Genomic DNA, 18,428 nt, shown 5'->3' with positions numbered 1-18,428 from the left:
CTATGGACTTGCTCAAGCACTGCCTTGTTTTTGGCTTACTTGTATCCGTAATGGAATAAAGCAATGTTTTGACATACAGAATCAATTCATTTGTTGACACAGTTTTTAATAGGGCAACATGTAAGTCTTACTTAGATCGTGTGTCAATAAATAAAATGGGTCCAAACATGTTTTTACTTTATTTTTTCATGCAATATCACGTGATTGATTTGAAATACTGTAACTTTAACATCTTCAATTTATGTAAACCTCTCTCTTAGACTCGGTACCCTGTTCCAATTTGCTATCAACTTTCAATTTGATTTTGAGCTTTCCAATTTAAAAAATTGGGTCACTTTACACCAAATTGTTGAATTTATTTTTTATTAGTCACCTTTTTTTTTTTTCTAACTCACAATATAACAAGATAATAAACAAATTTGGCAAAAGGTAATGTCTTTAAAGATGGATAATACTTCTCTCATTCTACGTTTCGAGGAAAATTCTTATTTTTCACTAATGTAACGTCATTTTATCTTAAGACCATTTAGTTATTCATATAAATAAAAAATTTGATGGGTCACCATGAGCATTCTACTTGTTACTATAATTGTCAATATATTCGACACATATAGGTAACTAAATTGTCTCTATAAATATAGTGATTTTATTTAAAGATGATTTTTAGAAGATGACAAAAAAATTTACGATTTCGATTACGACTTGTTGTATAAATAAAATGATGGTAGTGTTATTCACATACCCATTTCACTTCTTACGCTCATTTTAATTTTCAATCGTTGAATCGAATAAATTGAAAAAAAATGAATGACAAAAAATCAATAAAAGTGCGTGAGTTGTAAAAATAAATGTTAGAATAACATTTTCCTAAATTATTAGGCGAAGAACTAACAGAGTACAGGGAGTATAGAGGCGGAAGTGGAACTAAATTAAGTTCATTTTTATTTCGAACAAATCAAATTTTATCCAGTTGCTTTACAGGAGAGGGAAACAGTGCGACTCAGCAGACAGCACCAATCAACTATGGCGCTCGTACTCTCTCTCCGCCTGCTTCTCTCTGCGGACACCAACAGACCTTCTTCTTCTTCTTCTTCCCCCAAGTCACTCAAGTTTGATAAGAGAACAAAAACATCCGTTTCTACTCCTAGAAAAGGTGAAACTTTCTGTTTGTTTCCCTAGAAAATGTTCAGAAAATAAAATTTCTGGATAATCATATGGAATTCTGGTTCAGACGACAGGGCCTACATTTTTGGAGCTTCTTTGGCATAAAAAATTCGCAGTCTTTGGTGAAAAAAGACAGTTTGGGAGTGTGTAATTTTAGCATGAGTCCGAATTTTCTTCCAATTTTACTGCCACTAAAAAAAGTTGTAATCTTTATTGGTAAATTAGTGACAAAACAGTTTGGGACTGTGTAAGTTTGGTCGCTGAAAAAGTTGTAATCTTTGTTGGAAAATTAGTGAACTCCTGTGTTGGGAGTGTGTAAATTTGGTTGGGAGTGTGAATTTGGTTCCAAATTGATGCTGGAGTGAGTTACTTGTTACTGTCACTAAAAGTTGTGTGATTCTGTAGGTAGTTTCAATCCCTCACACAAAATCCAGAAGGTGAATTTGGAGGTTTCTCCTCACAGAGCTGGTAAGTTTGGATTATGATGTTTGCTTTATGTGCATTAATGGCTGGTTTTACTTTTACTGTGATTAAATTTTCACACAAGAGGAAGACAGGAGCTGCATTTTCTTGTAAATGTTAATTCGTAATGTGGGTTTGTTTTTGCTTGCTCAGTTTCGGCGGTGAGATTGATGAGAATAGAGATGGGAGGTGCTTTTGCTGATCTTCTCAATGAGAAAGGGAAAGGTTCTGGTGAAAATGAGATGGGATATGTTGGAAGAACTCTTGGGTTTCGTACACGGGATTTAGAGGATCGTGATCTTAGACTGGTTATCTCTCTCTTCCTAGTTCCTACTGTCTTGTTTGTTGGAAGTTATCTTGGACTGAATTCTTAGTTGAATATTTCTCTCTTTTGTGTTGGCATTTGCTGTTAATTTCAACTTTATAGGTCACTGATATTGTTGGCGGCACTATCCGTTGGAAGAGATATCTTGATCATTTGATAAGTTCACTGTGCAATGATGGAAACACATTTGCTAGGATGGAACCACTTCTTTTACAGGTATTTTACTCTCACATGTTTTTTACATGCTATTTTGCACCTGCCCCAATTTAACTTTCAACCATTAAGTCCCATTCTTTTATTTAAATATCTAGTATCTCTTGCACCTGCCGCAATGCGTTGGAAGACATATCCTATGTAGGTCCATCGGAATGTCTTTCAGTTATGTGGATAGTTTGATGCAGTTCAATGATGGATGGACATATTTGCAATTGCATCAATGGTTAGAACTGCAGCAATAGGAATTGCAATTAATTATCTAGTTACTTAAATGGTTGGAAATTGTGACTGTGACTTTACTTTCCTTGCGACCAAGTAGCTAAGTTTAGTGCTCTCAACCTGTGCAGATTCTTCGAATTGGTTTCTATGAGATTGTTAAGCTGGATATGCCACCATATGCTGTTGTAGACGAGGTAAATTTCTCGCTTTTTAATTTATCCTATTTTACCTCAACCATCTGTGGTAAGCTGGAGAGTTTTCTAAAAGACTCGATCATCATCTCGATCTGAGCATTCTGATTTTGGCCTGCCAATGATGTAGTATTCATCACAACTAGGTTCAGATATTTTGGATGTTCAAAATTTTTTGTAGTAGTTTCGTATAAACATTTTCAACATTTTGTGTAATTGAGTTATTTTTCTAAATGCCATATTTGTTCCATAAACTGCAGAATGTGAGGCTTGCAAAAGTTGCCCTTAGACATGGTGCTGGCAACTTGGTTAATGCGATTCTCCGGAAGCTTGTTCTTCTCATGGTATGCCATTTTTTTATTTTTATGTTATAACCATGTAATTATACTGAGGTATTCGTCTAATGTTTTCAAATATGGGTTTGCAGGAAACCGATTCTCTTCCTCTACCCAAATTGGAGGGCGATGACCGCGCACAAGCACGCGCTCTTGCCACTTTGCACTCTCATCCTGTTGTAAGATTATAATTGTAATGATGTTTATACTTTTGTTGAATACTGGGATAGGATAATCTGGGACCCCCATGGAGCTAAAAACATAGAGCTAACATCTATTGATTTGACGAACTATTGTCGATAACAGATGTTTTACCACCACAATCCACTCCTAAGCATTCAATACTGCTAAGTAATTTTAGATTTCCATGAAATTTTAACATTTCTACCTCTGGAGGAATCAAAACTCGAGTAACAAAACCTCGTATGCCTGGCCTTGATACTTTGCTTTCATCTCTCCCCCCTCCTTATTAAAAGTAATTTCAAATTTTTAGTGGATGGTGAGGCGATGGACAAAGCATCTTGGACAAGAAGAAGCAATTAGATTGATGATGTGGAATAACAGTGATCCTAGTTTCAGCTTAAGGTTTCAAGTGTCTTTCCTTTTTGTTATCCTTCTAGTATAGAACATGAATATCTTGTTTACTTTTTTCTGGTGCTAATGTCAGGGCAAACAGCGGGAAAGGTGTCTCAAGAGCTGACCTTGTGACCAAGCTTAATGTCTTAAAGGTGGTTGATTAGTCTTTTCAGTTTTTAATTTGGCAACGTCGTTGTTTCTTTAAAATGTAGACTTCCTATAATCAATGGGCCAAGCCTCTATCATTATGTCTACTTGCTCAGTTTATTGATTTCTTTTCTTGAACTTCAGGTTCCGCATGAGCTCTCTTCGCATTTGAATGATTTTGTCCGTATGAAAACAGGGTTGCAGGTATAAGTTAACCATGTAGTTCATTTCTATGAGCCCATTGTTTATGTATGGAGTACCATCCTATTCTTTCTATATTTTCTAATTTCTACAGAAAATACTGACGTGTCATTTTGTAGTTTCGATTTTTCTTAAAACAAATTAAAATGCGAATATAGATGTCTTGACCTAGTTTTATGAACATTCGATGTGGGCTATTCTGTACTCGTTAGAGAACTGGAAAAGGTCCTTAACTACCTAAATTTTGTTGATTCAGTTGGTCATACAAGCGGGTCTATTGAAAGAAGGTTTATGTTCAGTTCAGGATGAAAGTGCAGGTCAAATTCCTCTTGATTTTAGTTAGTATGATATCGTTTCTATTTTCTATTCACGTGCCAGATGCCTATCAGATGATGTTTTTGTAAAATCACATTTGTCCATGCTTTCATGTATGCCTACGAAAATTGAAACATTCCGCTAGAGCTTGACTCTGTTTTTCCTGTACTCAGCATACGAAAACTCGATCTAGTTTTCCACTTTAAATTTAGACCTTTATTTCCTCAAATTGTGTAGTGCAATCTTGTTGCAGGTCTAGTAGTTTCAGTTGTAGATCCTCAACTGGGTGAAAGCATTATTGATTGTTGTGCTGCTCCTGGAGGAAAGACGCTTTACATGGCATCCCTTTTGAGTGGCCAAGGTATACGTTATCTCGGATTCTATATTTGTGTAAGAATAGATAGAAGTCTTATTATTGTACAGATAAATTGGACGAAGTGATGATGATGTTAGACCCTCTAATCTTCTTTTATCGTCAATTTTGTGAAACCATAAATAACGGGAGAGATTTACCATTGGGTTTCAGGTATGGTATATGCAGTTGACATAAATGAAGGCCGGTTGAGAATCCTCAAAGAGACGGCCAAGTTGCACCAAGTAGATGGTGTGATCACCAATGTGCATTCGGATATCCGTACTTTTTCTGTAAGTCATCAACCCTGTACAACATTGTTATTCCGGACACAAAATTTCTTATGTGTTCATCATCATTTTCTCCAGGATAACAATAGTACGAAGTGTGATAAAGTTCTGTTGGATGCTCCATGTTCTGGACTGGGTGTTCTCTCGAAGGTGATTGTATAAGATGGCATGTATTGTGTTTATTTGATTTTAAAAAATTGTTTTGTTATTTGATGCTACTTTTCTTTTTAACTTTTGAAGAGAGCAGACTTGCGTTGGAACAGGAAATTAGAGGATATGGAGCAGCTTAAAAGTTTGCAGGATGAGCTTCTCGATGCAGCTTCTCTGTAATACCAATACACCTCTCTCTCTCTCTCTCTCTCTTCAAGGAAAAAATAAATTCATTGGTCAACTGTATTTTCCTGTTAATTTTACTGCAAGTCTGAGCTTAACGTGCATTTACAGATTGGTCAAGCCTGGTGGTGTTTTGGTATACAGTACCTGCTCTATAGATCCTGAAGAGAATGAAGAGAGGATAGCTGCATTTCTTCTCAGGCATCCGGTAAAGAGTCTAAAGACTAACCTGAATTTTATTTAACGCTTTATTCCATTTCGTTTTTCAGTACATGCTCTTTCGATGGTAAAGAACTGCTTAATAGTTTTTGCTTCCCAGAATGAACGGACTGTTTCATGTTTTTAAATTGCAAATGGGAACTGTTGAACTTACTGGCATATTATTTTTTGAGCTCCGGTCTACAAAATCCGGTGCTTGCACGTTACCAAGTAGGAAATAAATGTGCTGTTAAAACGTTAATATCATGTTCTTTAGAAAAACAAAATCCAAAGTTCTGCAGGTCTTTAGTTCTACTTGGTGAAACTGTAGATCAGTGCGTGTGTGGTGTTATCTACAGAATTATAATTGTGTTCGTCTGCATCTATCTTATCTTTGATTTCGATATTATTTCTGGTCTTTCAGGAATTTCAAATAGATCCCGTTGGCAGATACGTTCCACCTGAATTTGTAACAGAACAGGGTTTCTATTTCTCCAACCCTGTAAAGCATTCCCTCGATGGGGCATTCGCTGCTCGTTTAACTCAAGCTTTATAAATGTAAGTAAAGCAATCTTTTAGTTTTAATTGGCTAGTGCATCTGGAAGTCCCCTCCAATGAAGCCAGCAACCGCGTAAATCTTTGCAGGTTCATTTGAGAGAATTTCTTCGGAGCTAGAACTCCTGCGAATTCAGTTCGAGTTTGTTGTTTTCTGAACTGGAGTCAGGTTCTGCAAATATGTTGAAACAAGTTTTACATTTTTCGCGGGGAGTTGCGATTGGGAGGGTACAATTTTGTTTCAGTGGGAACTGAACTCGCCGGATAGGTTATTTGCATGGCGGAAAACGTTCTGATATGCTTAAGAGAGAATGAAGTCATAGTTTCTGTGCTGGTGATTGAAGAATGTTTATGCGAATCTAAACATGTGATGCATGACGCAAAACCGAGCGCAGTGGCGTTCTAGGATTCATACAGCCAACTCTACTTAGTGGATAAGTCTTGATTGTTGTTGTTGGTAACAATGTTACATGGTTACCAAATTTGGAAAAAACACAATTTTCTTGTAGTTATAACTTATAATGTTGACAATGATAATTATTTATAGTTCATCAAATTCCGTTGTGGAGGATGATTCTTGTTCTTGAACTCAAAACAACACGATTCTGACAAAGCACAATCTTTGTAACATGTTTACATATTTGTAATCGAAATTAAAATAAAGAATTCATTTCTAATTACAGACAAAAGAAAACAAAAGTACATAAAATATACAATATTTTGAATGAAGATGCGAAAAAATAGAAAATGATGTGTAGAAATCATTTTCTGAGAAGGAAAAAGAAAACTTATAGCTTTCAAGTTGGGCTTACCCGACCCGATTCAACTTGCAGAAACGACGCCGTAAGCGGTATCATTTCATCTTCTACCTTGTGCCGAAAACCCCGAAGGGCGAAAGCTCAGGCGAATGCTCAGACAATGAACACTCACCGCCCGGCGAGGGCGCTGTCACGTGCGATATCACGTGCCATATCCCACTCCTCCTTCTCCTCGTCGTCATTACAACAGCAATCCTCCACCTTTCCTCTGAAAAACGTGACCAAATCGAACTTCGAGCCGGCTCTGGCCGACCTGCGCCGCCATGTTGCCGCCGCAGACTTCGTGGCCATCGATCTCGAGATGACCGGAATCACCAGCGCGCCGTGGCGCGACTCTCTGGAGTTCGACCGCGCCGACGTCTGCTACCTCAAGGTCAAGGACTCGGCCGAGAAGTTCGCCGTGCTTCAGTTCGGCGTTTGCCCCTTCCGATGGGACTCCTCCAAGCGCTCCTTCATTGCTCATCCGTACGTGCCTTTGCTTTTTTATTTCTGTTTTTAGTTTGTGTACTGTTTGGCTGCCTAGAAAGTTGAAGAAAGAAAATAACAGAAGTTAGGGATTGACATGATTTTCTTGCTAATGGGCCATTGCAATTTGCTTTTGTTACACTTACGTGTTTGGTTGCTGAGAAATCTTGGGTGAGAAGAAAATGTAAAGTTTGAGTCTTTTGCTTTGATCTTGGCATTTGGATTGAAAAGCTCTATCTCTGGATTTTTCTGATAAATGTAGGTAAAATTAAACTTTAAAAAAGAAAAATGAAGATTTGCTTTGCTTAAAATTGCTTACTTTCCCGGGTTTATAAGTTATATTATACATGTGTTTGTTGGCTAGGATGGTTTGAAGCTAATGCAAAGGCGCACAATTTCTGAGATTGAATAAGTGTGTGTAACTACGGCGTTTCGTTTTGAACTTTTTATATGGTTTTTATCGTGTAAAAATATGGGTGTGCTGACAGGCACAATTTCTACATTTTTCCTCGTCAAGAGCTTCCGCTTGCAGGCCCAGCATTTGAGTTTCTCTGCCAGACTACATCGATCGATTTCTTAGCTAAATACCAGTTTGATTTTAATGTCTGCATACATGAAGGTAGTGCATTTGTTTGATTGCTTTTTGAATTAATGGTTAAGATGAAGATTTCGTAAATGGTGGGAATGTTACTTCATCTAGCTTTTTTATATGATGCTTTCAGTTGTAAAGTTAAACTGTTGTATTATCTCAGGAATATCTTATTTATCCAGAGAGCAGGAAAGTGAGGCGCTGAGACGTTTGAGTTTGGCATATGATGATGAGTTATTGGCTAGATGTTCAAACTTGAAGGAACATACGCACCTGCCAGTGGTCAAGATGGCTGACACTCTCTTCGCTGAACGGATGAAGAACTCATTCACTGAATGGCGTGATGGTTTGTTAAGAAGCAGTAAGGGAGGATTCCAGTTTCAGGGAGACTCAAATGACTCCCAACAGTTACAAACCATTTTCTTCAAGATGCGTCCAGCTCTTAGTCTGAGGGGATTCACTTCTCATCAGCTTAGGTTGATTCAAATGGTAATTTTGGTTTTTTACATTTTGATCTTATACAATAAGATTCTTACTTATGACTGGTTATTTTGGATATATGGTCAGACACGATCCTTACGTAGTCTTTGGTAATTGCGTCAAATAATCAAATTTAATCGATTCACCTTGGGTTCGCTGGTTCAAGGAAGTTTAACTTGAAACCTGGTTTCAATTTTTTTGTTCTTGTATTATGTTTACTTTTATAATTATATGCTGATATGAAAATGAATGCATGCAGGTCATTATGAGGCATTTCCAAGATCTCTCTTATGTTCAGATAAATGGTGAAAAGTCCTGTCAACAGCAACTAGTTGTGCGGACAGAGTCCAAGGATGACAGAGAGTTACTTCTGGTAAGTACTTTGTTTCCTCCTGTATATATGATGTGAAATTTCCAAACGCTCAAATGTGAAAGTCTACTTGGTATGTTACTTTGTTATATGGTTTTGCAGTCTTTTAGTAATTAGAATTTTAGTTGATTTCGTTTGAAAAAATTTACTTCCTAAAGGTTAATAAACAAACAACAATGTTTATTATAATTTACTCTTAGGGCATAATTTTGCGTAATGCTGTAGGTGCATTAGGGAGAACAGAAATTTTCACAAAAGGATATCAATATATTTGTTATTGTGTGATGTTTATCTCTACCTCAGGAGGAATTAAAGTTTTTTGTATGAAATCATTTGTAGAAAGAGGTGAAGGATGAACATCGTAGGGAAGCAGAGGTGAAAGTTCAAGCGGCAGTTGGGTTTCGTCATGTTATTGACCTTCTTTCCTCAGAACAAAAGTTGATTGTTGGTCACAATTGCTTTCTTGGTACGAATATTGGTGTTAGTTTCATATAAAGGTCAATTTGATTTTATGACTAATATGTCTTCTTCTTGTCATGCAGATATTGCCCATGTATACAGCAAATTCCTGGGCCCTCTTCCTTCGACTGCTGAAGAATTTGTCTCAACTGTTAACAAGTACTTTCCACACGTCATTGACACCAAAGTACTATTGAACACGGATGATGTGCTCCAACAACGGATGAAGAAATCCCGAACATCACTTTCATCAGCATTTGCCTTGTTATGCCCACAAATTGCTCTTGGGAAGAAAAGCACTGATTCGGAAGTCCAAATGTCTGTCAACGTTGAAGTTCAGGTGGATGATTTGAGGTTTGCTTCTTCCATTCCCTATCCATAATGATATCTCGGTCGTGCTTTATTCATTTAATTGGTCCCAATGGTTTCTATTGTCACATTTCAAATGAAAAAAGGATACAGTGGAAACCCAACAGATGAAGGAGAACATTTCAATTAACTTTCATCAATGGCATAGGCCGTTTAGAGATCTGTCTGAATACAACTAGGCTAGCATGACATTTGTTGACCGGGGTTAATTACGCATGACCTTCTTTAGATGCAACCAACTCTAGAAATCTGTTGGAGAACAAGTTCATAAAAGTTTGCCCTTTTGTTTCTATTTCTACTTGTCTTACGAGATGTATATACTTGTGCATACCATATCAATCACTCTTATAGAAACTATTACATATGGAGAAAGATAATTTAAGTAATGTAACTAAAAATGTCTGTTTAATATACAAATGAAAGGAAAGGTGAAGGAATTAAGTTTTTTTCATATTAAGATTATATATTTGCAGGTCCTCCAACTGGAATTCTGGAGCCAAACATGAAGCGGGATATGATGCTTTTATGACAGGCTGCGTCTTTGCTCAGACATGCAGTCATCTCGGAATTGATTTTCAGGCCTGTTCGTCATCTGAAAAGTTGGCCCACAATGAGAAGCTCCAGAAGCAGATCAACCATCTATACCTCAGTTGGAGTAATGGAGACATTATTGATTTAACCACTGGTAAGAAGAATGCAATGTCTTCGGGGTCCAATAACCACAAAAAGAGGTACTTGCAGATTATGTCCGAGAACATTGCTTTAATCTGGGGATTCCCATCAAAACTCAAGGCACGAGACGTCAGGGAGTGCATTTCAAAAGTCTTTGGCCCAACCTCTGTTACGTCTGTCTTCCACTTGGATGAAACTGCGGTATTCGTTCAGTTTAGCAAGGAAACATTTGTCTCTGAATTTCTGGCTTTGAAGGAAACATTAGAGAGAAGTGATGGTCCAGTCTCAGTTTTGCATCCCCTCGCGGGACTTTTGGAAGGTGGAAGCGCCCGAGCTGCTAATTATGAAACTTACAAGGAAATCTGCAGTTCACCCAGCGCAAAAGGCTTTTTTACTGATCAGGCTGAGGCAGTTGGTGTTAAATGGAAAACTAAATTGGTTGAATCCAAGGAAGCATCAGAGACCCTAAAACGGGAGAGCTTCGATGAAAAAAGTGAAGTGAATCCTGCTTCAAAGACCGAACATTTGAGAAGTACCACAGACACTGCAGAAAATGATCCGTTCTGTGGGCGTCGCTCACAATACAAGATCATAGATACTTTAATTGCTTCTGAAGGCGATCGAATGAGAACTAATTAGTGCCCGGCTTTGGGGTTTTGCTGACATAGTGATTCAAACTAATTCATAGTGATTCAAACTAATTCATAGTGATTCAAACTAATTCATACAGGTTCTTCTTATTGAGACATTGGCTTGAAGCAATCTGTAGATTTTATTACACTGTTAGGAACCTAAGATTGGGAAGAAAATGGAATTGTATCAGAAAAGCCATTTTTTCTTCTTCTGTATTGGCTCATGAACTGCACTTAAGATTCATACAACTGACACTACTTAGTGAGATAAGGCTTTAATGTTGTTTGGAACGTACGGCTGGTACGAACTTAGTACTTGGTTGGATAAGATTATATTATATTGTTACGAACGTAATGGAGCTAACAAAAGATTTGGTGCAAAGCTGAGTGCATTAACGTTTTAGAATTTATATGGGTAATTTTACTCGATGAGATAAGATTTTGTTGTTTGAAACTTTGAATTTGAATAAGACCTGTTCCAGTTTTAGCTACAAGAAAATGACCTATTGAGAATTGACCAATCAGAGGTGCTCATATTCCTCAGATAGTATATTAATCTTTAGCCAGTAGACAACCTACCACCCCTGCATGTCCTCCACGTGTCAGAATTCAACGGACAAGATATTCTCCACAGTCACGAAAACAATGCTTAGGGTTTCGGGTTATCACGGGTGATGTCAGGTGAGAGAATCAAAGTCAGATCCTTTCTTTTTTGGATCCACCTGACCTGAAGTAGCCGGTCAACATCCTCCCTACCATTTTGGTTACCCATTTGTGAGGTTGCTATTGTTAATTACGTTAATTAGGACTAAGACATTAAAAGTTTCTCTCAAAAAAAGATATTTCAATGAGTCTGAAACAATGGACGATATGTCATGTGTTATTATACAATTAATGAAATTTTTTTTTCAAATGTCTATTCCAGGTTTCGTGCAAATTAAAAAATCTCAACTAAAAAGATGCAATAATGACATGGCAAGTTGGCAATCAAGTCATTTGACTTTTTGATTTATGGTTGTCCTTTTCAACAACAAATAAAATTAATTCTATTGTTTAAAGTGTCAAGTCCATAATTAAGAATATGTTACAACTTTTAACTATTTTAAATTGTATTTTTCGCAAATGATCCTTTATCACAGTGGTGAAGATAAGTGTTGCTCTTATATCAATGCGTGATTTCAAACTGCATCGACTCCCTATGTAATATCTAATCTAACAAATTTATCGTTTGACAAAAAAAAAAAAATTTTCTCGTACACACTGTAGTAGTGTGGAACAATATATAATAAAATAATAATTAAAAACACTCTTTAAAATGAAAGAACTTTTAATTTTGACAATTTGTATTTGACATATCCACTTGGGATGGTCCAACGACTTTGAGTCCTTGACAGTGAAGAGTATTTAATCAGGTTTTTAAGAATTGTTACATCAGGCTGATGTAAAAACAATGCTTTAAAACTACTATTCTACCCGCCACTTAGTACTACGGTTTAGTAGTATGTCTCTTCACTTATAAGTAAGAGATTTTAGATTCGATTTTCGCCAAAGGCGAATTTGAACCACAATATTGCTAGCTCATTGTAAGGCTAAGGGCCTCGCCCAGCCCTTTCTTCTTAGTGTAGATAATATTTTTTGTTCAAAAAAAATAAAACTACTATTCTACCCTCCCTAGCCGGTATAGTGTACAAGTCACCGGTTATAGCCAGTGGCCAGGTCCCTATAAGATGAACGCTACGTATCTCAGCAACCGTTACATAACTCATTGAGGTAGAATTTATAGCTTATACGTATATCTCACTCTCAAGACTTGGTCTCTGCCTCTAGCTATTTCTTCCTTTATTTATTTTTCATTTCCTTTTAATTTTTCATGGAAGGATAAGAGAAACCAGTAGTTTCTGCAGACTGCAGTGAAAGTTCATATTTGATCAGCAAGCTTTTATATGGAAGCCAAAGTTGAAGAACCCTAGGGTAAAACTCTCTCTCTCTCTCTCTCTCTCTCTCTCTCTCTATTTTTAGCCTGTGATTTGATTAAAATGTCATGGTAAATTATATTTATTTCATGACAAATTACCCCTTCATCGTGGTCATGGATGTTGATATTGATATCAGTTTGTTTCATGGTCAGTACCTCTTTATTGGTTTGGTGATTAAAATAATCCCAGATCGTGGTCAACTTTTGGCTATTGAGGCAAGTTCTTATGTTTAATTATTTATCTGTTACAAAAAAGATATACTTCTAACAATGAATTAAGGGATATGTAAATGCATATATTTAATATGGTGAGTATGGAAATATATATATTCATACATATGTGAAGGGCATGTAGATAAAATTACAGTACACAACTCTAATATTTAAGTGTTGGAGTGTTGAAGAGATGAAATAAATAAATAAATTATTTTTATAGATTTTTTTATCAGTATATGAATTTATTTTATAATTGAAGGGTGTTAACCACATATTTATTTTTACTTTTATTCTCAATTTTCGGTCAGATTCAATCTATTGAAAAAGATTAATGAATAAAAATTATCAAAAATTATGAAAGATACGAGGAAAGTAAAAAAAGTTGGAGAAACACAATTAATAAATAAATTACTTGTATAAATATTACAACACACACATAATATTGCAAACTAAAAGAGACAGACGCTATTAGAAGCTGTCGACCTAACATAAAAAACCGCCATAATCTTGCTAGAATTGTCTAGCATAGTTTACATATATGCATGCACCGGCCACTTCCATTGCTTGCTAGAGTTCTCTAGCAAAATCTCTGCATGTTTGAACTAGAAAAATCTGTAGTTCCTGCACCTGACCAAAATGCAGTCTACAGAAGCTACTGACTTTGGGCTGGTGTTGATCTTTCAACAGGGAAGACATGCTTATATGCGTTTGCACACATTTTATGAGATTTATATGATCATGAATGCATTATCTCATTACATCTAAAGCCTGGCTATTAACTGATGGCTAACTTGCACTGCAGGGATGAATGCATGAGTTGTGGCATCGAGGGTGGTGGATGTGATGGGGATGAGGTTAGAGATCATGTTGACAGAAGAGAGAGAGCACAACCCACCATCGGCTAAAGAGAGTCTTTTCCGTTGTTGGGAGTGTGCTCTCTTTTCTTCTGTCATCATCTCCTACATTCCCGTCTCTCAGCACTGTCTGATCTCTGTCGATCTATAGCCTCAAAGTAATTAAGGTATTCTCTCACCAGGGACATTGTTACATACAAATTTATAGTTCAACATTATATACAGCTAATAAGGAAATCACTTAATTTGTGGATCCTGTGTGTTTGTGTGTGTAGTATTACTTGTGTGCAAAACTGGGGAAATTTCTTACGCAGATGATTCTTGTAGCAGCGGTAATTAACCAGCCGAATTATTTTTTGGAGGAATAAATTTTACGAATTATTTTGCAGCTCTTGATCAAATATTTATTATGGTCAACTTATAAGCGACGCTGGTTTACTACTAATCTTGGTTTCTACTTGTACAACATTCAAATGTTATTCGGAAACTTGATCGGTGTTGTAAACCGTGACAGCTTAGTGATCGACATAGTTTTCTTTTCTGCTTCGATGACTTCTTGTATAGAATGATACAGTTTTCTACTTTGTTTTGAGGGCTGCTTGTCAAGTGCCATACTCCTTGCTCATCCTCGATGCGAAGGGAACAGGAAAGGCCTGTAACATATTGCAAAACAAAGATCCGAAACCAGGATCGGTGAGGGAGATCGCAAAAGGGGCTAATGACATTTCACTGAAACGTGGTAGGCGCCAGCAGCTATCATAAAGAAGTGGAGCTACAAGCATGGTGGAAAAATTCAATTCCTTGATGGTGTATGCCGTGATTGACAGACCATCTGACCCGCATGGAAATCTTACTTGCAGAATGTTCAGATTTGCATTTGCCTTGTACACAGTTTTTATCTGTACATCACTTGGATACGGAGTTTGTACCGTTCCATATCACGAAGAGGAATCTGTTTTCGATGTATAATATGTGCTCAAATGTGATCGACAATATTCTCAAGTTTTCGCAAAGCAGACTTTTAAAGTTCTCTTCTTTCATACACACACACATACCTTATGAATGCTTCCTAGTTCTCCTCTCCCTTTGCCATGGCTACTCCAGCCTGAGGGAGGGAGAGGACGTGCCGAACAGATTTATGGGTGCAAAAGAATTACTCTACACACAAGCTACTGCTCAGTATGTTACAATTAGGAATGTTTAAATCAGTCTACCCAGAAACAGAATGGCATAAGAACAATAAGATCGAAGAGTATAGAAATCGTTCGTGTGTAACGTTCAACTCGTAAACCAGTCAGAAATCTTCTATTACAATTGAAATATTCAAGCAAGAAGCTTTTTTCTGTCCTGGACAAAGCAGAGACCACACAGTTCAACAGAATGCTTTGAACTCAGGCCAGTGAACTCTACAGTCTCTAATCTTCAAACTACAGGATACAAAAAAGCAGCGGTTAAAAGTAAAAGATTCAAAGAATTCAACTATCTGCAATCTACATATAATCTTCAGTGAATGATGATCTCACGCAGAGAGCTGGTGGGGCTGCCGCAATCCTCCTCATCACAATCTGAAACAATGTCATCAAGTGACAAAGGCAATCTGCTAGAGAAACTCAGACTCGGCTTCACCCTTGGAATGGCTTGAACATCTGCCTCGTTACTCAGAATCTGCAAAACTCTCCTCATCGTAGGCCTCTCCGTGCTATCAGGGTTAGCGCAGCTTAACCCGACAAGTAGCAGCTTCCTCATTTCTTCCACATTAAACTCCCCATTCAACCGTTTGTCAGCTGCCTCGATAATCCTCCCTTCGGAATGCAGCCCCCAAACCCAATCAACCAAATTCACTGCCTTCTCACTTCCCGGCTCTCTTTCTATTGGCCTCCTTCCACATGCCACTTCGAGGATCACCACACCATAGCTAAAAGTGTCAGTCTTTTCGGTTGCTTTCCCATATTGAAGATACTCAGGCGCAAGGTACCCCATTGTTCCCGCTGTCAGTGTGGAAACAGGGCTTTTATCGTGATCCATGAGTTTTGCCAACCCGAAATCACTGAGCCTCGCATTTAAATTCCCATCCAGCAAAACATTGCCAGTCTTTATGTCCCTGTGGATTACCTGCTGCTCACATTCCTGATGCAGATATGTCAAAACAGACGCCAATCCAACTGCAACATTCAGTCTCCGAGACCAATCTAACAAGGTACTTTGTCCGGATTCTTGGTACAGTGCCTTTTCGAGGCTCCCATTAGGCATGAAATCGTAAACAAGAAGCAATTCACCCTTGTCAACACACCAGCCTTGAAGGTGAACTAAATTCTTGTGGCGCAAGCAAGCAATAATCGACAACTCAGAAAGGAATTCAGTTTTACCTTCATGGGAATGTTTGGATCTTTTCACCGCAGAAATGGTGCCCGAAGACACGAAAAACGCCTTGTAAACAGTCCCGAAAGCTCCATGCCCAAGAATCCTACTGGAATGAAACCCTCCTGTGGCAGATTTCAGCTCCTTGAAACTAAACTCTCTCGGGCCTGCCACAACCTCTGCTTTGAAGCTCTTCTGTCTTCTCACCTCCATCCATTTCATCATGGAAACATACCCGAAAACCAACAGCGCCACGCAAAAGAACGCGGGCCCAGCAATACCAAGTCCTAAGCCGAGCCGCTTGTGGTGCTTATCCCCCGAACCGGACACTGGAATTCTCGGACTGACGACCACATAAGTATCAGACACATTGTGGGGCTGCAACTTCGGCCTTTTCGCAACGAACCCGAATGTATGAAAGCTCCAATTCGCAACCAGATGCTTCTCCGTGCTCCCTTCCGTCGAGGCCGAAAAACCCACGAACATAACCTCCTTCAGATGCTCGGAGAGATCGATATCTACGCTCAAAACCGGCTTTTCGGGCTTGAAATTCGAGTAGCATAGATACACTTTAAGTTTTTCTTGGTCGTTCTTGTAATCAATCCAAGTAGTAATCGAACTCCCGCTCTTCAAATCGACACCCTGCAAGATTGGATCAGCGGTCTTAATCGAATTGAGGCTCTCGATGTCCAATCCGACATGATTGTCATTCGGATCGTTGAAGTGCAAATCGAGCTTCGTGTCAAATTCGATGGCAACGAACTTGTTCTTGGTCACTTGGGAGGAATTGACGAGACCCAGATAGCCGCCGGGGCTGCCGAGCATCCGGTTGTCCGGCGAGAGGAAGAACGACATGCCGTCACCGTTAGAGCTCGGATTGACGTTGGCGATGGAGAAAGTGAACTTCGTGGAGAAAGAAGCGGTGATGTTGGATTCCGGGTCAAAGAACCGAATTGGGTTGTTGTATATCACGGCGCCGGCGCTGGAGGAGGGGACCGTGAGCTCGCGGGTGAGGCCAACGACGCCGTTTCGGATGTGTGAGTCGCCGAGGAAGGTAAGGTTTCGGAAGTTGAAAGAGGGGAAGTAGAAGTTGACGTTCTCGGCGGAGCCACGGCGGAGGAAGAGGGCTATGAGGAAGAAGACGACGACCCAGAAAACAAGAAGCATTCTTGGAGCCATGGAGGCGGAGATTTCGAATTCAGATGGATGGAAACTAATGGGTTTTGGATTTTCTTTGCAAAAGCAGAGGACTTGCAGATTATGATTGAGAACATGTAGAGAGAGAGAGTTCTTGGAGGTTTAGAGAGAGAGAGAGAGAGAGAGAGAGAGGGAGGGAGGGAGTGGGGTTTAAACGGTTGGAAATTGGGCGCGTGGGTCGGTTTGAAAGGAATATCTAGGCTGAGAGAGGGTTTTCAACGGTTACAAGGGACTTTTAGGAGGGACCTTAAACGACAGCGTATTGGGGGCATCAGTATCACGGAATTTTATGGTAGATTTTTGGTCTGGGAAACATTAAAAAAAAAAAAAAACATTTTGTCAAATAATAACATGGAGGAGTGGGTCTCAACGATTTTCAATTGTTAATGTATGTGAGGTTTATTGCAGGTCGGACCTCGTTATTCAATAACAATTTCAATTTTTAACATGAGTTTAGCATTGAAGGGAAATTTTCGTTCATCATGAAATATAGTATGTTATATTGTTACACTGCTAATTTAATATAAGGAACGATAACGTATACTTGATTGTATAATTGTATAGTATCAACTTCGATAATTTGACAATATAACTACGCAACTAGAGTGTTTTCTTAATTAGTTTTGTGCAAAAACATGTAAACCTTGACTCAAAATTGGCTAACCTAAGAAAATTAAAGATTAAGTATACTTAAGAAAAGGGACATGGTTGGCACAGAAACTCAGACTGATAGATTTTAGCCTTTAGGCCCCTCAGGTGTGTAGAGATTTATCAATGTGTCAGGAATACAGTCCGTTATATCAAGTGTAACAAGACAATTGAGTTAGAAACTTGAAAAAAAAAAAATTCCAACTAATTATATTATTACACTTGATATACCAGATAATGTTTTTGGCACGCTGAAAAATTTCTCCCATAATTAAATTCCTCATGATGTAAAGTGCATTGCTGATGATGCAAACCAAATCCTAAACTTGAATAGTTCCATGAATGTTGAATACATAGGCAGACTGGCAGAGGAAGAAAGAAGTACAAACTTTTCAATTTTTCTTCAAAAAGCATATAGTACTGAGTGTTACAGAAAATAAATAATCA

The 18,428-nt window shown here is 38.2% G+C and overlaps 3 protein-coding genes and 1 long non-coding RNA gene across 8 annotated transcripts; 3 read left to right on the top strand and 1 right to left on the bottom strand.

Annotated features, from left to right (window-relative positions):
• Window positions 1-915: 915 nt before the first annotated feature.
• Window positions 916-6,435, top strand: LOC126616281 (uncharacterized). Of its 3 annotated transcripts, XM_050284309.1 has the most exons (18): window positions 917-1,153; window positions 1,570-1,632; window positions 1,780-1,934; window positions 2,054-2,167; window positions 2,515-2,580; window positions 2,838-2,921; window positions 3,005-3,091; window positions 3,406-3,497; window positions 3,580-3,640; window positions 3,780-3,839; window positions 4,093-4,153; window positions 4,405-4,512; window positions 4,678-4,796; window positions 4,872-4,943; window positions 5,034-5,119; window positions 5,238-5,334; window positions 5,749-5,882; window positions 5,970-6,435. In XM_050284309.1, the coding sequence occupies exons 1-17, from the start codon at window positions 1,024-1,026 to the stop codon at window positions 5,878-5,880; spliced, it is 1,587 nt and encodes a 528-aa protein (XP_050140266.1). In that variant the 5' UTR covers window positions 917-1,023; the 3' UTR covers window positions 5,881-5,882; window positions 5,970-6,435. The 3 variants fall into 3 exon arrangements, 1 of the variants encoding a protein (XP_050140266.1); XR_007621082.1 differs by lacking the exon at window positions 5,970-6,435 and having other exon boundaries at window positions 916-1,153; window positions 5,057-5,119; window positions 5,749-5,799; XR_007621083.1 differs by lacking the exons at window positions 5,749-5,882; window positions 5,970-6,435 and having other exon boundaries at window positions 916-1,153; window positions 5,041-5,119; window positions 5,238-5,326.
• Window positions 6,436-6,494: 59 nt separating this feature from the next.
• LOC126616271 (poly(A)-specific ribonuclease PARN-like) lies at window positions 6,495-11,139 on the top strand. Of its 3 annotated transcripts, XM_050284289.1 has the most exons (8): window positions 6,495-7,162; window positions 7,651-7,781; window positions 7,915-8,240; window positions 8,491-8,604; window positions 8,941-9,067; window positions 9,144-9,414; window positions 9,903-10,788; window positions 10,832-11,139. In XM_050284289.1, exons 1-7 carry the CDS (start codon window positions 6,627-6,629, stop codon window positions 10,738-10,740), a joined length of 2,343 nt encoding a protein of 780 aa, XP_050140246.1. In that variant the 5' UTR covers window positions 6,495-6,626; the 3' UTR covers window positions 10,741-10,788; window positions 10,832-11,139. The 3 variants fall into 3 exon arrangements, with proteins under 3 accessions (XP_050140246.1, XP_050140245.1, XP_050140247.1); XM_050284288.1 differs by having other exon boundaries at window positions 9,903-11,139; XM_050284290.1 differs by lacking the exons at window positions 8,491-8,604; window positions 8,941-9,067 and having other exon boundaries at window positions 7,915-8,112; window positions 9,903-11,139.
• A 1,365-nt stretch (window positions 11,140-12,504) lies between these two features.
• LOC126616307 (uncharacterized) lies at window positions 12,505-14,804 on the top strand. The gene is made up of 3 exons (XR_007621087.1): window positions 12,505-12,704; window positions 13,727-13,945; window positions 14,054-14,804. It is a non-coding gene; the product is annotated as an uncharacterized LOC126616307 (long non-coding RNA).
• A 227-nt stretch (window positions 14,805-15,031) lies between these two features.
• LOC126616277 (probable L-type lectin-domain containing receptor kinase S.7) lies at window positions 15,032-17,489 on the bottom strand. Its single transcript, XM_050284302.1, has one exon. It carries the CDS (start codon window positions 17,313-17,315, stop codon window positions 15,282-15,284), a length of 2,034 nt encoding a protein of 677 aa, XP_050140259.1. The 5' UTR covers window positions 17,316-17,489; the 3' UTR covers window positions 15,032-15,281.
• Between the last annotated feature and the right edge of the window lie 939 nt (window positions 17,490-18,428).

This window comes from Malus sylvestris, chromosome 3 (genome assembly GCF_916048215.2).
Source record: "Malus sylvestris chromosome 3, drMalSylv7.2, whole genome shotgun sequence".
In the NCBI taxonomy this organism is placed as follows: Eukaryota; Viridiplantae; Streptophyta; class Magnoliopsida; order Rosales; family Rosaceae; genus Malus; species Malus sylvestris.
This window is presented reverse-complemented; position numbering and strand designations above follow the sequence as displayed.